Source organism: Tupaia chinensis, unplaced genomic scaffold, assembly GCF_000334495.1.
Source record: "Tupaia chinensis unplaced genomic scaffold, TupChi_1.0 Scaffold000325_1, whole genome shotgun sequence".
Taxonomy (NCBI): Eukaryota; Metazoa; Chordata; class Mammalia; order Scandentia; family Tupaiidae; genus Tupaia; species Tupaia belangeri.
In genome coordinates, this window is record NW_006159819.1 from 12,925 (window position 1) to 31,952 (window position 19,028).

At 39.6% G+C, this 19,028-nt stretch overlaps 2 protein-coding genes across 2 annotated transcripts; both read right to left on the reverse strand.

The window, feature by feature from the left end:
• Positions 1-2,970: 2,970 nt before the first annotated feature.
• Positions 2,971-3,765, reverse strand: LOC102470158 (olfactory receptor 51L1). Its single transcript, XM_006151711.1, has one exon. The coding sequence runs from the start codon at positions 3,763-3,765 to the stop codon at positions 2,971-2,973; it is 795 nt and encodes a 264-aa protein (XP_006151773.1).
• A 6,586-nt stretch (positions 3,766-10,351) lies between these two features.
• LOC102503392 (olfactory receptor 51M1) lies at positions 10,352-11,344 on the reverse strand. Its single transcript, XM_006151706.1, has one exon. The coding sequence runs from the start codon at positions 11,342-11,344 to the stop codon at positions 10,352-10,354; it is 993 nt and encodes a 330-aa protein (XP_006151768.1).
• Positions 11,345-19,028: the final 7,684 nt, after the last annotated feature.

The following is a 19,028-nucleotide window of genomic DNA, read 5'->3' on the forward strand; positions in this document are numbered from 1 at the left end:
AAACTAGAGAGAGAGACTCGAACTGTGCAGTCAGCCAAGTGGGATCCAGTACTTGTAACCAGCAGGCCATGGACCTGCCTAAGCAAGCCATTTCTAAGTTAAATTTTAAGACTGAAAAGATCATGGACTCCCTTCTTCATTTGTTGGCTTCCAGGATCATTCAGTCCTTCTGTACTCTCCTTAAAACCGCTGAGGCCGAGTGGCCACAAAGTACATTTTACATGTTTCTCAGACAGTTGTCTTCCTAGTAAGCACTGTCAGTGGGAAGCATTTTGAGAAATCAGGAGTAGGAAGGAAAAGAGCAGTTTTTCATATTATGCCCCATCAATTTTGCTGAATGTAAGTCACCTGTGATTGCTACAGTGAAATGAAGACATTTGAGCACTTGAATCCCCAGGGCAGCTGTAACTTAGGATAGGATAAAGCTGGAACTATAGAAATTTTACTGTGTAAATGATGTTGGAAAAACTGAATAAAACATGAAGAAAAATAAAATTTGATCCTTATACTATATGCAAAAATGAACTTAAAATATAATAAAAATTTTAAATTAAGACTTGAAAAGTATGCAGTTGCTTAGAAGAAAGCACAAGGAGAAAGCTCCACAATATTGGTGTGGGAAAATGACTTTTTGAATTTGAACCAAAAAATATAGGCAACACAAACAAAAATAAACAGATGGGAAATGGAAATTAGTGTAGAGACAAACTACAGAATGGAGAAAATTCTGCAAATTCTGCATCTGATTGTATGCAAAATATATAAGATACTCGAATAACCCAATAGCAAGAAAATAAATGATCTGATGTAAAAATGTGCAAAAGAACAAAGTAGACTTTTTTTTTTTCAAAAGAAGACAAACAAGTGGTCAGTGGGTATATTAAAAAATGTTCATAACCACTAATCATCAGGAAAATGCCAATCAAACTCTAAGTGAGATATCACTTCACATCTGTAAGAATGAGCATTATCAAAAACACAAGCAATGACAAGATGGCAAATGTGTAACGAAAGGGAACTTTTGTTCACTGTTGGTGGTAGGAATGTGAATTAGCACAGCCACCATGAAAAACAGTATGGCAGCTCACAATATTAAAAATAGAACTACCATGTGATCCAACATTTCCATTGGGTATATCCAAACAAATGAATGGGTTACATTCAAAGAAACGAGATCAGTATGTTATAAAAATATTTGCCCTCCCATATTTAGAGCGGAATTATTCCAAATAACTAAGATAAGCAATGAACTTAAGTGTTCATCAACAGATAAATAGGTAAAGAAATCATATATGCAGAATGGAAAAGTAGTAAGTCAAAGATAAAGGAAGTTCTGTCATTTGTAGCAAAATGGATCAACTGGGAGGACATTACATTAAGTGAAAGAAGCCAGGAACAGAAAGACATGTAACTTCATTTATATGAGGAATCTAAACAAACTGATCTCTTAGCAGCAGAGAAAAGGTGATTACTGGGGGCAGGGTTCTTGGGAGGACTAGGGGTTGAGAAATGCTTGTCAAAGAATACAAAATTTCAGTTATATGATCAGTTATATGGAAGGAATAAGTTCAAGAGATCTTGAACTTGTTGACTGTATTGGATCACTGGAAAAGTCATAATGTGTTTTTCTATGCAAAAATGTATCATGACATGGACCAGCAGGTGGTGTGGTGGTTAAGGGTGCTGGACTCCTACATGGCTGACCGCAGTTTGAGTCCTGGACCTGGCAACTTGCTTTCTCGCTTTCTGTCTCTCTCCCTCTCTTTGTCCCTCTCTGGTCAAATTAAAATAAATAAAATTAAATAAAATAATTATTTGAAAAATGTATAATGACTTTTCCGATGACCTAATATATGTAGACTTGAAAAGAATATATGTAAAATATTTTTATCACAAAAATAATAATTGAGGTGATGCATGTGTAAATTAGCTATATTTTGTCATTCCTCACTATCTATATACTTCAAAACATAACGTAGTATATGACAAATGTATTCTTTTTTTTTTCAATATAGGGCACATGCCCTCACTGGGATGGGGTAAGGAGAGTGAAAATGAAAAAGCAGCACCCAACCTCATAGAGGATGGCCACCCCACAATCACTTCTTCTCCATTTCTCCTGTTGGGATTTTGGGCATACGTACGCACATGCCCAGTGTGTTTTCCAAGCTATCGGGTCTGGGGCTGGTATCATACAGTTGGCCATGTGGGATCCAGCTGCTTTAGCCACCACACCATCAGCTTGCCCAATATATACAATTAAAAAAATTTTTTTAAGAATAATATTATATCGTGAGGAATAATGGTAAAGTCATTACTAAATTCAAAGACTATTACATGATGATTTTAACTTTCCATATTATTAGAGTAGTTTGTTACTAATAATATTATTATGGAATTAGAGTTCTAATAAATCTATAGAGACAAATATATAGTCACTTTGAGCTTAGAAACATTTTTGTACAGTATCATTTTTCAAGTAAGAAAATAGTGTATAAATAAGTATATAAATATCTATACTTAAGTAGTAATAAGCATTTACTTTGATATTTTATTATTTTTAAAAGTTTGTTTTATTCAAGATAGCATGCATGCACGCAATAGAAGCAGAAAGAGAGAGACAGAGAGAAGCAGCATTGGAAGGGTCTCATCAAGCAGTTACCTCTTCTCTCAGCCCACTAGCTTGGTAGAATCCTGGGCACACTGGACAGCCCCAGCATGTTTTTAGACCGACCTGAGCATCCTAACCCATGATCAGACACATAGCATTTAGCATTGCATTTCAGCCTGCTACCAATTGTACCACCAGGCTGGGCAAAATTTATTTTACCATTTGAGTCAGTTCAGAATGTACAATCACTTGATTACACTAAACTAAGTAAATAAAAATTACTTTGTGGTTAAGCAGGCTATGAAAATAAGCTTTAGTGCACTCCTCATTTTGAACGTCAGTAGTCCATCTTCTGTGTCTCATTGTATCTTTCCCAGTGAAATCACCTTGAGAATGGCCCTTCGAATCTGCTGGGTCTTGATGCTGTAGATTACAGGGTTCATCAGGGGTGGGAAGAGCACAGAGACAGTCCCCATGAAGATGCGCACCAGGGGTGAGGTGTGGTGCCCAAATCTGTGCACAATGGACAGGCCCAGCACAGGCACATAGAAGCAGAGCACGGCCAAAATATGGGAGACACAGGTGTTAAGGGCCTTGAGTCGCTGCCCTGCAGAGGCGATGGCCAGCACGGTGCGGAGGATGGTAGTGTAGGAGAGCAGGATAAAAAGGACATCAGAGCCCATGGCCAGCATGATGATGCACAGCCCATAGAGTCTGTTGAAGCGTGTGTCAGAGCAGGCCAGGCGGATCATGTCCTGGTGAAGACAGTAAGCATGGGAGAGTGCCCCAGGGCGGCAGTAGTCAAATTTCAATAGGTTCAAGGAGGGAGCAGCTGTGATGACAGCACTCCGCATGCCCAGCACAACCCCAACCAATGCCACACGAGGACCTGTGAGTACAGCTGCATAGCGCAGTGGGAAACGGATGGCCACCAGGCGGTCCAGAGCCATTGCAAAGAGCACGGCTGACTCCATGAAGGAGAAGGAGTGGAGGAAATGCTCTTGCAGAACACAGGGCACCAGGCCCACAGCCCGGGCATCAAACCACAGCACACCCAACACCGAGGGCAGTGTGGACATGCACAAGCCCAAGTCAGTCACAGCCAGGATGAGGAATGTAGAGAAACTCAAGTTGGCGCTCAGAGCAGTTGGCATCCTCACAAGGCCTATTCTGTCTATAAAGGGGACAATGTGCTTGAAGGTTAATATTTAGGTTAGGAAGCGTGAGTTCTCCCATTACCACTGGGCACCAGTCCCCTGCTGATATGGCCTCTCAGTACTGCCTGGGCTTGAAGACCTGCTAACTAGACTGCCCTCCCAAACAGCCTAAACCATTTCCCTTTGTCTGCACTAATTTTCTTATTTCAATTTAATTCATTTAACTCAATGACAGTAAGCCTCAACAAAGACTTTTCTTACATCTATCTTTGATCAGCTAGTATAAGATAGGCTTGGTTGGCATTATCTCTCTTAAGTATCTGTGTAGCTTGACCTTAGAAGGTTCAAATCCTCAGAAATACTACTAGTCTAAGTTTTCTTCTTTGTATGACATTACCTCTTGAAGGTTTTTCTTTCCTGTAGAAAAAATTATCTTTGATTTTTTTCCAAGTAATTTGGGGATGTCTGTTGAGAGTTTACTCATCCTATCTGCTCCCCGCCTTAACAGTATCATGTGATTCCAGCACATGTCCACATGATGAAGAAGGACTATTTTGTGTCTTTCCAATCACTTCTCTGCTCAGACACATGACTCTCACATCCAGTTTTTCAGGCCTCAGTTTCTTCTCAGGCCCTTGGAAATTTAATTGTCTCATCATTGCCTCATAGAGTCTTACTAAATAATTTGACTTGCATAGCCTGTGTTTATTTATTTACTTATTTATTTAATTTAGTTTTTTTGAGAGATTTTTGCTATAGGGCACTTGTGTTTGCCAGAGACTCAGAGAGAGAGGGAAACAGAGAGAGAGAAAGTGAGAAATTACTCCCCAGGGGGGGATGGCCACACTGTAATCCCTTCTCCTCCATTCTCCTCTTGGGATGTTGGGCTTGTATACACATGAGCTAGGCATAAGTTTCAAGCCACTGGGTCTGGGAGTTGAACTGCGGACAGTCATGTAGGAGTCCAGCACCTTAACCTCTACACCACATGTTGACCTTCGTAGTCTGTGTTTTAAAAGCTATTACTTTTACTATAATTTGAAGATGTTTTTCTCTTAAAATATAATTTCCAAGTGTACAGACATGCCAAAGTTCCTTTTCTCTTTCTTCTTTCAGGCTTATTTAATGATATGCCTTGGGTAAACTTGTGGTATAGTGATTAGGTTCCTAGATTCCATATGGCCAACTGTGTTTTTCAGGTTGCAGACCTGGTGGCATGAAAACAAGCTGAAGGGGACCAGTAGTTGGCATAATGGCTATATCACTGGACTCTCATATAGTCAACCATGGTTCGAGGCCCTGACCCGGTGGCTTAAACTCACGCTGGACACGTGTGTGTGTGTGTGTGCCCAAGATCCCGAGAGGAGAATGGAGGAGAAGGGATTGCATGGCCATCCCCACCGGAGGGTGATTTCTTGGCTTCTATCTCTCTTTTCTCTCTCTTTCTTGCGAGCACATGCTCCCTATAACAAAAAAAACTCTCCAAAAAGAAAAAAAAAAAGAAAAACAAACTGGACATAGCTATGTGTGTGCAAGCCCAAAATATTGAGAAGAGAATGAGTCGAAGAGATTGTGGCACAGCCATTCCCCTGAGGGGGTGCTTTCTCCTTTTTCCTATTTCTTGCTCTGTCTTCTTACAGCAAGTACACATGTCTACAGTAAAATTAAAAAAAAAAAAAGATATGGTTCTTCTTTCCAAATCAAGCTGGAGACCTGACACAAGTTAGGCAACTTTAATAAATCGGATAAACTTATTAGACCTTATATAGGTATAGCGGGAAATACATATCAATGAATGTACCTCAGAACAGCAGCAACAGTAATAAAGCCTATTTTTTCCTAGAATTAGTTTATTAATATTATAAATGGAGCACCTGGGAAGATGCTCACAAGACAGGCCTCACTATCCTCCATCTCTGTTTGACATATTTGCTTCTACATCTTCATCAGGAAAATAAGGGTACAAATATTTCCTAATCAAGTAATGGGTATGAGTTTTATTTGATACAGCATGCATACAGAATGAAGAACAGAGTCTAGAGTATAACATACAGTAAAAATATTTGTTATCATTTATTCTAAATAGAAAACCATGTAATTCTGTGTTATATTTTCCTACAGTTTCTACTCTTTACTCTTCCTATTATACAAAACCCCTCTATATCCTCTTTAATACTTCTGTTTTAAATCTTGGCAGATAGTGTTACATATCTCTGAATGATTTGGGATCTACTAGGGATTTACCCATGCTCTAGTGAGGGATTGGAAAACAGTCAAAAAGGAGGGGGGACTAAGGAACAGATTACAGAGTATACCGAGTGACAGAAATTAGAGCTGATGGGCAGACAGGGATGAGGCTGTGGACAGCAGAGATCTAATGAGGGCCAGATGGGCAGGGAGAGAGACAGTGACAGAGAACGCTAAGGGGTAAGAGTGGCATACATCTTGGTTCAAGAATTGGGGGAGACTGGAAGACAATGAGAAAGTAGAAGAAGAATGGAGCAGCAGTGGAAGCTGGTGAGGGGAATTCGGATAGAAAAAGGGAAGTGGGTTTAGAGGAAACATGGTTGTGTAACGTGAAGGAAGAAACTGAAGTGCAGAGGATGAGGGGACGGGGACAAAGAGGGAATGGAGCAATGGCCTGAAGAGTCGGGAAACTACTCTCAGAGACAGGGTGGTAGAAAGATCAAGAAGAGAGATGCTGAAGGCAGAGAGATGTGGAGAGAAAACTGGTGAGGGAGTGAGGAGACTGGGGAGCAGTGAAGAGAGAAGTCAGGAAGTAAATTGAGAGGGAGCTGAGGGACCTAGCCACAGTGGAAGCCAAATGAAAGAGAAGGGTTTGAGGAGAAGAGAATGTCTCTTGTGAGACAGCAGGAGGACTAGGTGGTAGAGAGGTTGGTCCAGGAGATGTGGTTGGACACTGAGGCAGGATGAAAGAGAAGTCTGGGTCACACCTGGTGGGTGGGGACCCATGAGGGCTTAATAGACTAGTGCCCTGGAGAGAGTGGATAGGGTTCACCCATAGTCTTCTCATCTCAGGACACCACATAGTGAAGAACTGCTCCAGGACAATGGTCTCGGGGCACAGTTTCATAGGCAACACTGTGGTAGGGAAGACAAGTGGCTCAGGAATCAGATCTGCATTTGAATTTTTAAAAATTTATTTTTATTATTATTATTTAACATTTAACTCCAACATATGTTACTTTTGTGACTGCTCAAGTGACTTGTTTGGACTTGGTTTCCTCATCAGAAATAAATAAAACAATTATTATACCTATTTTGTAGGTTAGAAAGCCATTTATATGCAACTCTAAACATGGTGCAGTTAAAACTGTATATTTAATAGATGCAGACTATTATTTGTGACTTTCAATATTACCTTGTCTTTAATACATTCTCATCATATTTGTCTACCACTTGCCAAATATGGCTCTCCCCTTAATGTTTGCAGTGCAATCTAAGTTTTCCTTAGTGATCTGATGACAATGAAGAGTATGAATTCAGGGTTGGGAGCCCAGAGCCATTGAGTGGGCTTTTGGATAAGCCAGATGCATGGTTTTGGTGAAGATCCTGAATCTCCCTAAACCATAGCTTCTTTCTGTGATAGAATATTTTCACACATGCCTGGTCTCCTCTTTAGGTAAACTATTGAACTTCATGGGGCACACCAAGAAGCACTCTAAAATGTCAGAAGCCCCAACCACTGGGGCAGAATTGACGTTCTGATCTTTGCCTGCCATATCCTCTGTCACCCCACTCTAAAGCAAGTCCAGAAACAAGTACAGCTCTCTGACCCTATTCCTAGCTAAGAAGATCTGTGAGACAGCACAGACCAGCAGTGCTAACCACAGATTGGCCATGCTCCTGAAAGCTGCCCTATCCATATACCTTCTTATAGACCTGCTAGATAAGAGATATCATAGAGGCCAATGTGTTGGCTCCTTGATCCACAAACCAAAGGACCTTCAACAACTTACTAGTCCTTTTTGTCTGTAGATTCTTAGCAGATTCCTGCAGCGTGTTCCAACTCCTGTGCCAGCCTCTTCTGATAGATTCAGGATGCTGAGCTGTATTACTTGCAGGGCATGTATAAGGCTTCTGATATTCTCCCTTGGGTCTTGGACCCTCAGAGGAATCCTCTGAGGTGCATGCAGACCTGACAAAGTCCCAGAAAAGATATGAATCCTTCTAGGACCTAGACTTTGGGCACCACAGTTATCTTCCATAGGAACTTACTGCCCCATGAGTACACCATGGGCCACCAGATGATCCCTCACCTTCCCTTCTCACTGACAGCCATCATGTAAGAAAATGTATTGGGTGACCTTCAGTCCTCCTTTCTGTCTTCCTTTTCTTTCCCCAGACAAAGCTTCCTTTGCAATTGTCGTTCTAACCACATAGTCATTCACTTTCATTCATTCATCAAATATTAAAATATTTGACCCAGATATCTGAATGGAAAGGTCAATAACTCACAATCTCTGACTTTGACAAAATCATTATCTTCTATAGGATATTGTTGTGAGAACCACTAACTCCTCAGGGAGAGCAAAAACAAACTTCATAGGAGATATAAGTATCTAGTTGGTCATTATTAATCGCTACTCTTATATCAGATCCAACATTCCAGGTAAAGGGGGAAACATGTACAAAGAGCTGTCACAAAGCAAGACATCACAAAATTATGTAAATATTTTACATAATTTATATTACCTGAAAATGATGTGCTTTTCAAATACACTGTCAGCTTCAAAGACCTAACAAAGATTTCTGCATGCAGGAGCAAAGGCCCAGTGCTGGGAAGTAGTTCAGTCTATTTAAAGCAGATACTGTCATCAGCAAGAATAAATGCAGCTGTAATTAATTTTATTTTTAATTTTTATTTTTTATTGAAGCAATTTAGTATAGTTAAAAGCACAAACACTGTAGTCAGGTATTACAATTTTCAAATGCTGTTGTAATATTGCCAAATACTTGTCAGCACAGATCTTGATTACTAACTCTGCTCTTGAAGAGTTACTGATAAGTTTTAAATATTTTAATTTGCATTTCAAATTCCAGTAATGTAGAAATTTCTAATGCTATCTATATCTAGCTACAAATTTGAAACTTAGGTGTCCTACTTATTAATAAGTGGCAAAAACAGGACTCTGACTCTAATCTAAATAAAAATCCTGTGTTCTTTATATCTCAGTCTACCAATGATATCCATAGAAATAAAATTTTCTTTCAAAGGAGAGGGATATTCTAAGCTTCAGATTTGCTATTTGAGAGTCTCATCTCTCAGTTCAGGATAAAACCTATCTCAAAGGAGTACCTACCTTTAAGACTCAGATTATGTAGGGTCACCCAAGGATAAACCACCAAGATTTACACCCACACACAGACACATACACACACATTCATATACATGTGTGTGCACCTAAGATTCATATCCATTTTCAGAACTTTTTAAAATTTCATTTTGTACTTTTATTTTTTAATTATATAATATTTGCATGGCAAATATAGAGAATGACATAATAAATCTTCCATAAAAATGTTCACGTACATGCTTGTTCAGCTGCAACATATCTTAACATTCTGCCAATTTGTCTCAGTTTTCTTCCAGACAGAACTGAAACCTCATGTGTAACTCTTTTCACTTCAATTTACTCTCCTCTCTTCCTAGACCAAACTGCTTTCCAGATTTTGCAATTTATTACATTCAACATAGTTTTAAATGCTTTTCCATAAATATATTCCCATTAACAGCAGATAATATGGCATTCCATGCTTAAAATGTTCTATAAAGTTATATAATCAATGTAATTAAATATATTTGCAACTTGGTTGAACTAAGTTATGTGAAAAAATTATGCATGTCTTACTCACCAGTAAATATACATAAATGCAATCCCTGAAACAAGGTATATATGCAAGATGTAAATAGTAAATGAATTCATAAATGTGTAGATGCATAGAATGGAATCCAGAAATAAGAAAGAAAACTTCTTTTCTTGTTTGAGAAAGTTCATATCTCAATCAGTGTTACCCATCGTTTCCTTGCTCTGCTTCCGTCTGGCCCTCTGGTAATTCCCACCTATTCTGTACCAGGCTCAAATTTCCTTGACTAAGAGGTGCTTCTTAAGAGTTGCTCTTCATAGTTCTGGGGTATAGAAAACCTTGCCTATTAACTACCAATCTTCCTACCTGATCTGGCATCTGAAGAAAAACTTGCTGGATATGTTAAATCAATTCCACTTTCTTTTTCCTACCATGGATTCAGGAATTCCAAACAGCTTTCATTTAGTTTTATTTTAGTTTCTGCTTTTGTACATGGGCGCTCAACCTTGAGAAAATCTTCTGGGCAGCTTTTGACAATGCCCAAAGTACCAGGTCTCAGGTGTATGAGGAGGCATTATAATTGAAGCAAAAGTACATTAACAATCTTAAGCCATAACTCAAGAAAGTAATTCACTCATACTTTATTTCAGGCAGTGGAAAAAATGTACCAGAATATGGAGTGATAGAATAGGAACTCAATGCTGTAAATATTTGGCTCAATTAGGGGCCTTCTTATAGGCAGCCAGAGGAAATCTTAGCCCCAGGACTTAGCATTGATCTTTCTAAGGCCTAGGAGCTTGATAATGGCACGGCGGATCTCCTTGGTCTTAATACTGTATATGATTGGGTTAAGCATAGGAGGCACAAAGAGGTAAACATTGGCCATAAGAAGGTGCACAGCAGGTGGGGCGTGCTTCCCAAAGCGGTGTACCAAGGACAGCCCCATCATAGGCACAAAGAATACTAGCACAGCACAGAGATGTGATGTACATGTCTGGAAGGCTCGGAGCTGCTCCTCCTGGGAGGCCAGTCCTGCTACTGTGTGCAGGATGAATCCATACGACAATGCAATGAGCACCAGGTCCAACATCACAGTGAACACCACCAGTGTCAGCCCATACAGGTTGTTGAAGGTGGTGTCTACGCAGGCAAAATGTATCACTTCCTGGTGTAAGCAAAATGAGTGCGAGAGGACTAGAGGTCCACAGTAGGGGAAAGCCTTCAGCAAGAGGACAATGGGAAGAAGGGTCACAGGTCCCCGAAGGATGACAATCAGTCCTGCCCTGACCACTCGCTGACCAGTGATGATGACTGTGTATCTCAGTGGGTGGCAGATGGCCACAAAGCGGTCAAAGGACATGACAAGGAGCACTGCAGACTCCATGAAGGAAAAGGAGTGGATGCAGAACATCTGGATTTGACAGGCTTCAAAGTAAATACTATGAGACTTGAACCAAAAGATCCCCATAGTGGTGGGCAAGGTGGACACTGAGAGTCCCAAGTCAGTGAGGGCCAGCAAAGATAGTAAATAGTACATAGGTGTGTGTAGACGAGGGTTGGTCTTAATAATTATCAGAATGAAACAATTGCCCGAGATGGCCATTAGATACATGAAGAAAAAGGGGATGAAAATCCAGTGTTCAATGGTTTCCAATTCAGGAAAACCTGTGAGGTAGAACATGGGACTGAACTGAGTGATGTTGGACAGGAGATTGAGTTGAGGATGTAGAAGATATGGGGCTGGCATTCCTCAGGAAATGAGCTGAAAAGAAACAATATTTCTAGTTAATTCTTCAGTTTGACCTAAGTCAATAATTAGGTTTTATATTGGACTCCTCTAGTATTAACTAACTCCTTCTCAGTATCTGAGCAGTGAATCACCAAGTCATGGGGTTTCTTCTACTAAATACCTCTGGTTGGTTTACTCATCATTATTTTCACTAGGGTTATTCTAACTCAGATCATTATTATCTCTGCCTGGATTATTCCAACAACTTTTAGTTTTCATTACCCTAATAAGCTGACTACATTATAGTGAGGTATTTATAAAACCCAAAACAATGTCTACTATGTGGTATTCATGTGAAGAATAAGATAAAAAAAAAAAACAAGAATTATTTTTAAAGAGATTTTAAAAGAGATTTTTAAAGAGATTTTTTGCCATAGGGTGCATGCACTCACTGGAGAGACAGAGAGAGACAGAGAGAGAAAGCGAGAAATCACCCCTCAAGGAGTGGCCATGCTGCAATCTCTTCTTCTCCATTCTGCTCTCAGGATCTTGGGCACACACACACATGAGTCTGGTGTAAGTTTTAAGGAGCCGGGTCTAGGATTCAAACTGCCGTTGACTAAATGACTATATATTCTCCTCCCAGGATATGGAGCACTCACACACACACAAACTCAGAGTGATTTTTCAAGCTGCAAAGCCTGGGACTTGCATTGCCATCAGTCATGGAGGAGTCCAACATCTAAACCACCATGCCATCGGCTGGCCCCAATAAACTTGTATTTTAATTACATTTTTCTATAAACTTTTAAAATCCCTTGTTTATATAATTAACATATTTAAGTGTATGAATTTACTCATGTTTACTTTATATAACATCTATATATACATTTATATTCTTTACATATTTTCTAGTTATTCTTCTTTTATATAGCATACATTATTTACATAATATTCATATGTATTTATATTATATATTAAATATATAATTTACTTATTTATCTTTAATATATATCCTCTATATGTATATATAAAATGATATTTTAATGCACACTGTATTAGCTGACTAGATTGGGATTATTTAAGACCCCTTGAGCAGTGACCTGCATCTGGCAAACAACACTATATATTTTTGCCAGAAAAACTAAATGATGAATGCATGGATAAAGTGCTCACCTGTAGTCCTGATTAGCTGTGTCTGGAGTTCTGTGCTTGGATATATATTCACTGACTTCTGAGTGATAAAATGGGCAGCAAAGGGATCTGGTGGAAGCAACGTGTCTACAGAGGGACAATGGTAGAGCTGGAATTATTCCTTTTGGAAAAGAAATTTGGGGACTTTCTTTTGGCAAAAGAGACATTTTTTTTCCATGACAGGAATACAACCGGTTTTTCTCCTTTTTTACTGAGAAACAGAGGAGTCCATTCATGAGCACATAGTCAGTCACTTCTAATTGTAACGTAACTACAATATTTACAGTTGAAGCCTGAGGAGAAAATCCTGGGAAGGATTTTTACAAGCTGGTCCTGTAGTCTAGTAGATCCAGGTGACCAACTGTGGTTTGAATCCCACTTTGGCAGCTTGAAAAACATGCCAGGCATGTGTACATGCACACCTCAAATCCCAACTGGATAGCAAAATGAAGGAGAAGGGATTGTAGTGTGACAACACCCAACTAAGAGCTGTATTGTCCCCTTTTCCCCCATGTCTCTGTCTCCAGTGAGTACATATGTACTATGACAATTTAAAAAAGAGAGAGAGAGAGAAAGGGAGAGAGATTTTTAACATGCCATGAATAATTAGCTCTCTGCTTACCTATGTCATAAATACTTGCATTTCAATTTAGTATTTACTACTTTTTTTAAAGAATTATTTTATTTAACTTTATTTATTATTATTATCATTATTTTTCAGTTTGATCAGAGAGAGAGGGAGAGGAAGTGAGAAAGCAAGCCACCAGGTCCGAGACTTGAACCGTCGTAGACCATGTGGGAGTCCAGCGCCTTTAACCACCATGTCACTTGCCAGTCCCTATATTTATTACTTTTTTAAGTGAACCCTTGGCGGTCACTGTTTCTAGTGGTTTAAAGAATATGTAAATGAAGTGTCACTTAAGCCCAAGGACTTGGAGCAGATCACTCATTACTAAACCCCAGATAATATTCCTATGATAGCCAAATTCTTCTGTAAACATGCTTCTTAAAAGAAGTAGAATGGAGGAAGGTTCTGGAAAGGGCAGGTCATATCCTGGATACGGGAATGCCACAGCGGATTGTCTGTTTTAATCTAAGCAGATTATGGATCTTCTCTGTTGTGTTAACTGATTTGGCACCTAAAATGCACTTAATATATATGTTGAGTAAATGAATGACTGTTTTGATGATGAGAAAAGGGAGAACGTTAAGTGCACCAGACAACTCATCAGGGCAGACTGTGGATACTGGAGGATTTCTGCTATCCTGATGCCAGTGGGCGACTGATGTCTAGACATGATCCAGGAAGGACCTGGCCAGGTTATGCAAGTCTTGGTCAGGAAGAGAAGCCTTTATTCTGGCCTCTGCAACAGAAAATGGAAGATGACTTCTCTTTTTCAGAGAGAGCAGGTCCTGCTCTCTGATTTTTTTCCCTGCCTCTGCTTCTGTGTATAGAATCTGAGAGTATCAGAAGTGGAGGAGATTCTGTGGGGATCTTAGATTTCAGTATTATGCTGTGAGTGAAAAACTAAGAGCCCATGTGGGGCACACTTTTGTCCAACACCACTCAAAGGTTAGGGGAGAAATCAGGATCAAAACTCAGATTACCTCCTTCTAGGTTAACGGCTCTTTGGGGACACCTGTATAACCCCCTATTTATGCATTTTCTCTCTCCTCATATATCCCTCTGATAGCTACCCCCTGAATTCTGGCACAGGACAGTAGTGGATACTTACCAGTAGCTGCTAATTTTGAAAGGCAAAGCCCAGGTAGTCTGCACTGAAGGAACAAATTAGGTGAGGATGATACCAGGATCAGGGAAAGGAACCAAGCTGTGGCTGGCAGAGATGGATTTATCCTCTTCTCCTCTGAATATGAAACACCAGCTGGGAGGCTCTGAGGACAAAAGAAAGTCCCCAGGGCCGAAAGCCCTGTAGGCAGGAGCTTTTCATTACCTCCACCTCTCTCTCTCTCTCTCTCTCCTTCCATAGTTCACCTGGAGCTGAAGAGCCCTAACTTTATAAGGTTTGGTCCCCAGACATTGGACACTGGCGGATAACTTCTGCAGCAAAAGCCATTCCATCTCATCATATTTTCAAACTTTATAAAGAAACTAATCCCTGGTATCTGTCACTTCATTCACTTCTCCTTTGGTCATTAAGATGGACTCATAGTGAGGGCCAGATGGTGTTACAATGGTAAAAAGCAATCAAGGCTTACCCATGTGGGGAGATTTCATGTTCACGTCTAGATACCTCCCTGAGTGTGCCAGGCATGCATGTGCCTATGACTCAGGGCTGACTGAGGCTGAGGGTGGATGGTGGTGTCATGATCCTGTTGGAGGTGCTATCTCTCTAACTCTCTCATTCAAGAAAGAAATAAATAAACTTAAAAAAAGTGCTTATAGTTTGCCAGGGAGATAGGATGAGGCATATGAGGAGGATCATCCATGTGGTATCTACATTAGCTAATCACCTGCTCCTCCGCCTCAAGGCACAATCAGCCCTACCTCAAGCTCTTCCCATTCCTGCACTCATTTGCCTTTTCATGTCTATATTTTTTTATTACCAGATATTTATTTGCTTTTTTTCCTCTGTCAGCTTCTGTATCTTTCTCTTTTTTTTGGAGAGTTTTGCTATAGAGCACATGTGCTTGCCTGAGAGACAGAGAGATACAGAGACACACAGAAGGTAAGAAATCATCTCTTGTGGGTGATGGCCACACTGCAATCTCTTCTCCTCCATTCTTCTGTCTGGATTTTTGGGCATACGCGCACACACACTTGGCATGAGTTCTAAGCCACTGGATTTGGAACTGAAACTGCAGTCAACTGCATAGGAGTCCAGCAATGTAACCATTATGCCATCTGCTGGTCCCCAGCTTATATATCTTTGAGCCTGCAGGTCAACCAGATAAAAACTTTCCTATACAATCCCACCCCCAATACATGTCCAGGCCAGTGTCTCAGACTTTTCCAAGGCTTTACTCAATTTTGAATGTGTGGGACACTCCTTAAATAGGCCTACAGCAAGCAGCCTTTTCAGAATTTCTTGCTTTCTTCACTATCCTGGTAGCAAATAGTAACATATTTTAGAACACATAAATTTGTTTGCCAATGTGCCTCTATGTGAATTGTGTGTGTGTGTGTGTGTGTGTGTGTGTGTGTGTGTGTGTGTGCATGAAAAAGAGAGAGAGATTGGCATGCTTTTCACGGGTCCAATAACTTACATTGAAGGTACCCAGAATTGAGACCTACTGAGCCAGATTTGGTAGGGTATAATATTCCTCCTGAAAAACTGAAATAGGCAATACACAGGCTGTAGTTTTCCAACGTAACCACTAGGGGGAAGAATAGGCTTAAATTCACATAGCACCAAGATCTCTTCCATCCCCTAATACTCCCACAGATCAAGGAAGTGTAGCTTTTTTCCCAGGATTGACTTCTCATATCTTCTATACCTATCACAGAGGGCTAAGAGCTTCCAACCAGTTTATTCCTCATTTGCAGATGTCTCCCTTTCTCAAGCACACACAAAAACAGACATGCCATCAGCACAAGTCCTAAAATCAGTGAATAGAGACAACAGTCTTCTCTACTTTTGTAGATTAAAAGATGATAACCTCATAAGACCCAAATGGCCTTTGGTCTTAGTCATGTTGAATTCTCCATTCTGAGCAGACAGACCTAAATGAAACTCTTACTCAGGGTTTCCAGTATTTACAGACTCACAGACTCTTCCAAGGGTGTTGTCACAGAAAATGCCTACAAGGTCAACTCGCTCTTTCCAGTTTCAGTTCTGTAGGAATTAAGTCTCTCTTTTGGATGAGCAATTTGTAGTATAAAATTGATGTGGGTTTTTGATGCTCAAAAGACTCACAGAAGTTAAAATCACAAAAGGGACCCACTGGCCTGGTTTTGAGTCTTAAACAATTTTCGTTTTGAATTTATTTTCTTTATCTTCTTGTCTTCCTGTACCTATGTGAACATAGAAATCTGGAATGTCTACTGCTACGTCTCCATATCTTTCTGTGGCAATGCTTTCAGGAGTTTTTTCCATGCATTGTACTTCTCTCCATTATTCTGAAGAGGACCAGTCTTTATTTTTATTCTGGAGTTTTTAGAGATCGCCGTTGGAAAGCCATGTCACAACTTGAGCTAAGGTCTGCCTGTCAGTTTACTTGTCTATCTCTATTCATAGCCCATCAAACTCAGAGAAATCAAACACCTGTTTCACCTAGGTACGTGTGACATTTTTCCTCTAGGTCACTCATTCTACTGATTCTTCTAAAAATCTTATTAAAAATTTACCATAGTAACAATTATACGATCTATATGGATCTATTAAGTTGTTGGAAAAGTTATGACATGTTTTCTATGCAAAAATGCATCATGACTTTCCCCATGACACTATATATATATATATATATACACATATGTATATTCCATAACAATATGTTTAAAACTCAAATATAAAATTTTTATTTAAGAAAAGCATCTTGGTATCTGCAGATAGTGTAATGGTTACATAACTGGACTCCCACGTAGCTGACTGCAGTTTGAGTCCTGGACCTAGTGGCTTAAAACTCATGCCGGGTGTGTTTGTGTGCTTGCCCAAAATCCCTAGAGGAGAACAGAGGAGAAGGGATGACCATCCACCTGAGGGGTGATTTCTCACTTTCTCTCTCTCTGGAGAGCACATGTGCCCTATTGCAAAAAATCTCTCTCTCTCTCTCTCTCTCTCTATATATATATATATATATATATATATTTAAAAGCATCTCTGGAGAAACTGGCTATTTACACAAAAATTTTAGTTTGTTAATTGGTTTGTTTGCTTTGCTAGTATATTTGATTTTGCTCAGGTTGTCCTTGGAAAATCATGAAATTTCTTCACCCTTTTCTATGTCCTTTAGTGATATGGAGAAGTAGAAGGCACACAGACCTTTCTTGCATTAGTCCCTTGGGCTTCTGTGTAAAGAGATTCTACTCCTTCCCTGAAGACCTGAAGGAGCTATACAAACGTTCCTATTCAGCTGGATAAGTGCTAGAGGAAACTGAAGACACCAGGCGAGCAGATACAGGTGAAGTGCATGGTCATCAATGCCAGAAAATGGGATAGGAAGTGAGGCTGAATGTTATCCCTTTGAATGAACAAGAGATGTAAGACAGTCCAGGGCTTGTGGAAGGAAGGGTGGGGCTGGAGGAGCAAAGGAGACATGATCTAAAATTCTAGATCATGGTCTACAGATCCACAAGGTTTGTGCCAAGACACATTCCCAACAAGATTACTAAAGGAGACTTTCTTGGATAACAAGTTTAGAAGGAAGGGCACTGAGAGAAGGATTCTCGGTGATGGGCTTGTTCCTGAATCTCTGAGGACAAGGCTGGGTAGAGATGAACTAAGAAGAAGAGATTTGGGTTTGGTTGCCTAAAATGTCCTTCCTTTCTGCTCTCTCCTGCTTTCATCTGCTACTATATAGACTGGTTCAGGAAACAATACTCAAGAGATTCTTGAGTACTAATTTACATTATCTAGTGACGTGTAGAAATAGCAAGTATTTTTTGTTTCTCAAGTATAAATTTAAAGAAAGTATAGGAACTTGTTACTAAATAAAAATATTAAAAACAAACAAACAGACAGGTTTATCCAAATTTAATCAATATAAAATTAAGGCGTTTACAAAAGATTATTGGCTGTTCCAAAAGATGTAATTGGTTTAGGTACCAAGAGGATCTTTGTCCTAAATTTAAACCTATGAGGCTGTTTCACAGACATGTTTCTATTCATATTTGCAGTCTTTCTGCAAAAGTGCTTCCTAATCATTACTTTTAATATAGGTCCTTTAGAAAGCTATCTCAGCACTAAATATAACACATTTCTCTCAGGCAAGGTCCTATTCTAGCCCTTCTGCTAATGAATTAAAAATTAAAAAGTGGTCCTGTACCACTTGGCCTATAAAGGTTCTCTAAGACTTCTACCTTTAAAAAATGGCATGGTTTCCCCCTTGCTTTGCCTCAGATAATCTCTCTCTCTCTCTCTCTCTGTCTCTCTTTTGTGGACTGACTGACTCAAAAGACTGAATAGGTACATTAAAATTGCTGGTTGTAGTTCACTGGTTTCTCCTTGCCTCAGGACCTCAAAAAATATTCTATAGTAACCTCTTCTCCACTGTTATTCTCTCCAATGGCCATCAAACATTCCTATAACTTCCTGTTGCAAACTCATAACTGTTTTCTGAATAGGAAAACAAGTTCTTGAGTTGAAGCAGAGGAGTGCTTCATGCTCCCGTCTGTGGTTGTAAAACTGAAGAGCTCTGAACGCAAACATACAAAAATAATAAAATTATGTTAACTCATTTTCTAGCTTCTTGATTTTCTCAGGTCTGTATGGATAATACATCACATAGCAATTTCAACGGGTTATAAAATAATACTCAAATCCTTATTTTGCTCACTTTTTTTCATATGTGGCAAAGAAGTCTTTTCTTGTGGCTGACTCTTTTGGTC